The 3,787-nt window shown below is 46.0% G+C and overlaps 1 protein-coding gene across 1 annotated transcript; it reads left to right on the plus strand.

Moving 5' to 3' along the window:
* Nucleotides 1-636: 636 nt before the first annotated feature.
* On the plus strand, nt 637-2,845 carry TMEM275 (transmembrane protein 275). Its single transcript, XM_085885613.1, has one exon. The coding sequence runs from the start codon at nt 1,018-1,020 to the stop codon at nt 1,675-1,677; it is 660 nt and encodes a 219-aa protein (XP_085741739.1). The 5' UTR covers nt 637-1,017; the 3' UTR covers nt 1,678-2,845.
* The last annotated feature ends 942 nt before the right edge of the window (nt 2,846-3,787 follow it).

Here is a 3,787-nt window from a genome sequence, read left to right on the forward strand (position 1 = left end):
GTTTTGTGAGAGGGGTTCTTGGATGTTGCATATTTTAATTTAAAAAAAGCTTTGATTTCATCCCTCATCATACATATTGAGACTGAAGAGCTGGAAGGTGGAACTCTAGTGTTGTTGTGTTCTCAGAATTGGGTGTATTACCATTTTATGAGCATGATCCTCAGAAAGACCTCCAAAGATGTACTCCATTATGCATTGCGCTCTGCCCCGTCTACATGATTTCCCTGCAGGTCATTCTCTCCAGACGCTCAATCTCATGGACGTCACACTGTGGATTAACTTGGCACTCAGTAACTAATGATATTCCAATGCCAATTTACATCAGTAGGGTAGTAGGAAAGAGTTGTTGGTGCATCAAAAGCATGAGCCTGCCTTTTACAGCCACAGTTTCCAGAAGTAGGATGCACTTTGTGAAGGATAGCACTCAGATTGGATACCCGTGAATCATTCTTTCCATTGTTTTTGGCAGAGAATGTAGGAGCCATGAGAGGGTTTTCCATGTTTTTTGGTTTTTGTTTATTATAATGCATCTTGTTAAGTTATGCACACTTCCAAGTGAAGATTAAAAATATTTGGGTCGTTGGGGGGGGGGTGCTTTAAAATCATTACAATCATTTGAGATAGAGGAGGCTTCAATTTAATAAGATTGCTCAAGCTTCAGGCAACTTTTTTCACCTTCTATGCACCTGCCCTGCTGATACATGCCATCCCCTCCCCACCCCATCCCCATTCCCAAGTAGTGGAGAACTAGTGGTCGTGATTGCAACAGCAGCAATAGCAGCAAGGGAAGCAGCAGCAGTGACAATAGAGGTAACTGCACGAGCAAGCAAATTTATCCAGGATGTTATTAACCCTGGGAACGCGGGATGATCCATGGCTTGAGTGTCAATCCCGCCTTTGAGCGCATGCTCCACACATTGTGAGGGCAGATAAACTGGGGGGAAGGAGAGGATTTTCCATCGACAAGGAGCAACAGTGGTGGTTTGCTGAGGCTGCGCAGAACGGGGGCGCACGGCTATGCCAGAAACACGGGGCGAGGTGCAGTTGGGTCCGTCCCGACGCAGCAAGCCCCGAGGGATGCCCTCTCCGGCACTTTGCTGCGCGTGTGGTTTATGCATCATGCTCGCAGGGATTAACATCACCCTGGTGGGAGCTTTCGCCTTTGGGTCTCTTGCGCCAGGTAGCAACCCTCCCATCATCATCGGACCCTCGCTCCTCGCACTCGCCTGCCTTTTCTTTGCCGCCTGTTGCTTCTGCAGCCGTCGCCCATCCAGCTCATCTGGACGCTCCAGGAAGGGTCTACGTTGGGGCACATCTCCTGGAGTTGGGGGCTCTGGTGGGTCAGGACGGCTTGGCAGCACAGCGTTCGAGTTGGACACGAGCGAGCACACGGCACAGGATACCACGGCCATCCAGCTGAGCCCCAGTGGATCCCCGGTGGGTTCACGACCGCCGAGCCCCGGACCTTCTCCTGCCGATGCCCCACCAGGTGCTATCGGTGGAATCTGCCAGGTATTCACCCTCCCTGATGACCATAGCATACGCGGGCCTTCGTGGGCTGAGCAGGGTGTGCGCTTCGCCCCAAACTCTGAGGCTGTACAGCTACTGCCTGAGAACCGGTTTGACTGCGAAGCACCCCCAGACCCTGTCGCTCTCAACCATCAGCACAATGGTTGATCGTTTGGTTGAGAACAGCATGAGAGGGAGTCATCAGCATGACGGATGAAGTGGAATCTCGTAAAAACCGAGTCTAATCATCTCTAAACAGCCTTTGCTGCAGGCGATTGTGATGAATTTTTGAGGAAGTGAGATTACTGACCTCTAGAGGTCAGCAGTGTGAATAGCTTCGCTGATACTACCCTTGTGTGAATGGAATTTAGCCACTTGGACGGCATATGAGACAGTCAGAAAACCGAGACAATGTCTGTCTGTCTGCGTATGAGTATGAGGTAGGACCTGCATACCATGACAAGTACACAAGATGTATATTATGAAGGTACGCTTTCCTTGATATATGAACTGCTAACGAGATCTCAACAACAGATGTGATTCAGGGTGCACAGATCCTCGCCTCGACACAGGATGTGCACCATTCTCTCCAGTGGATGTACCACAAAACTTAGGACAGTGTGAAAAGTCCAAAGGTCTGTATATGGTCCGGTTCAGCAGTCGTATATCAGTGTAACGTGCGTCATCCCTTCTTAAACCGTTCCTTTCATACACCTTCAGTGAATGACTCCACACTTCCCACATCACACCGCTTTACCTGTAAAAAGTACTTGTTGCTGAAGTGTTGTTTCTATCGACTGTTCTTGTCCGGTTGCGTCCGTTTGTCGTGTTTGTAGATAATGTATAGTCACGTCAAGTGTCACCAACCCCACTGTCTTGCCTCGTCGAGACAACGCGTGATGAGGGTGAAATGGCCATAATGGCAGTATTTGTGACGATGGGCAAACAAAGGTGGTCACACAGCCAATCACGAGCACTTACATCGGAATGTAAGGAATACAGTGCTCAACGCGAACACGTGTCATGCAATGTGAGCGATTGTCCCTTTTTAACCTTACACTGGGGTCAGGGAGTGCACGGGACCATTATCTTACACTGTATGACATCATGCTCCACGACAGATGATGGATCAAAAAGACAAAACGCTGTAATTTACATTATCAGAGCATTAGATGTTCATTGAATGATGAATGGAGTGCTTGACACAAGTCACAATTGACGATACAGGTAGAATATCCAGGTGTCCGGTGGGTTTGCTCTTTTGCAGAAATTGTGGAAAAAAACAACCCTCATCACTTTGCAATCCAAAATAAAAGCATACTTATTTTGTCTATCATCTGTGTTGTGCTGAATCAAATGAATCCGCGGATTGTTCATACAGTCATCTCCCTCTAATTATTAATCCTCCCCCTATCCTTATACCTGTTGGAGGGTTTGGTCCTACATTTCATGGTCCTCATTTTTTTTAATGGTACCGCACAGTGTTTTTAGACCCCCTAGGACTACTAAACCACCATTGAGGTTTTTCTCCCTTTTCTCTGCCAATGTCCGAGTTGTATCTCAGATCTGGCTGGGGCTTGTGGAATGAAATTTTGCAAAAATAATGGGAATAAAAAGTATGCTGGGTTGACCTACTTTCCTTTGACCTTCACCTATTTTATAAGGTCACGACCTAATTCGAGCCATTTTAACATTTCTCACCATAACTTGACCAAGGTTTGTTCGATCGGAATGAAATTGCCCTCCCGAGATAGCCAAGAGTAAGGTTCACTTACCCTTAAATTTACATCATATCCCTCTGGGTTAAAGGTCAAGGTCAAATGGCTTTCTGATTAAAAAAAATAATGCGTTTTTAGTCATCACTCAATTTTGCCAATGCGGAATCTCAAAGACTGCTTGGCCTTCCAAAATGTTCTTGCATCATAATAGTGGAGCTGCACTGAAGTTGTGCACCTGATATTTGATTCGTGTCCTTGACCTACTTTTTTCAGATTGTGACCTAATTAACATGGAACACATTTTTAATCATAACTTGAATAATTGTCTACCGATTTTGATGATGTTGAGTTTTATTGACTGATTGTCCTTTTGGACACATTTTCTTAATTTACAGTCTAACCATAAATGTTGAAGGTCAAGGTCATATGGCGGTCCGAAAATAATATGGTCATTATTGGATCACGGGTGGCGGGGAGGCTTACCCTTGGCGATTGTTTTGTGATCGCAGATATCTAGTTATACAGTCGTGTTTATAAAAATGCACAATTCAAATGTCATG

This window comes from Eptatretus burgeri, chromosome 6, assembly GCF_056783735.1.
Source record: "Eptatretus burgeri isolate ZD-2024b chromosome 6, Ebu_testis_v1, whole genome shotgun sequence".
NCBI classification, from domain to species: domain Eukaryota; kingdom Metazoa; phylum Chordata; class Myxini; order Myxiniformes; family Myxinidae; genus Eptatretus; species Eptatretus burgeri.

Excerpts from the sequence above, each read along its gene's own strand:
- TMEM275 (XM_085885613.1), top strand. The coding sequence starts at position 1,018 with ATGCCAGAAACACGGGGCGAGGTGCAGTTGGGTCCGTCCCGACGCAGC.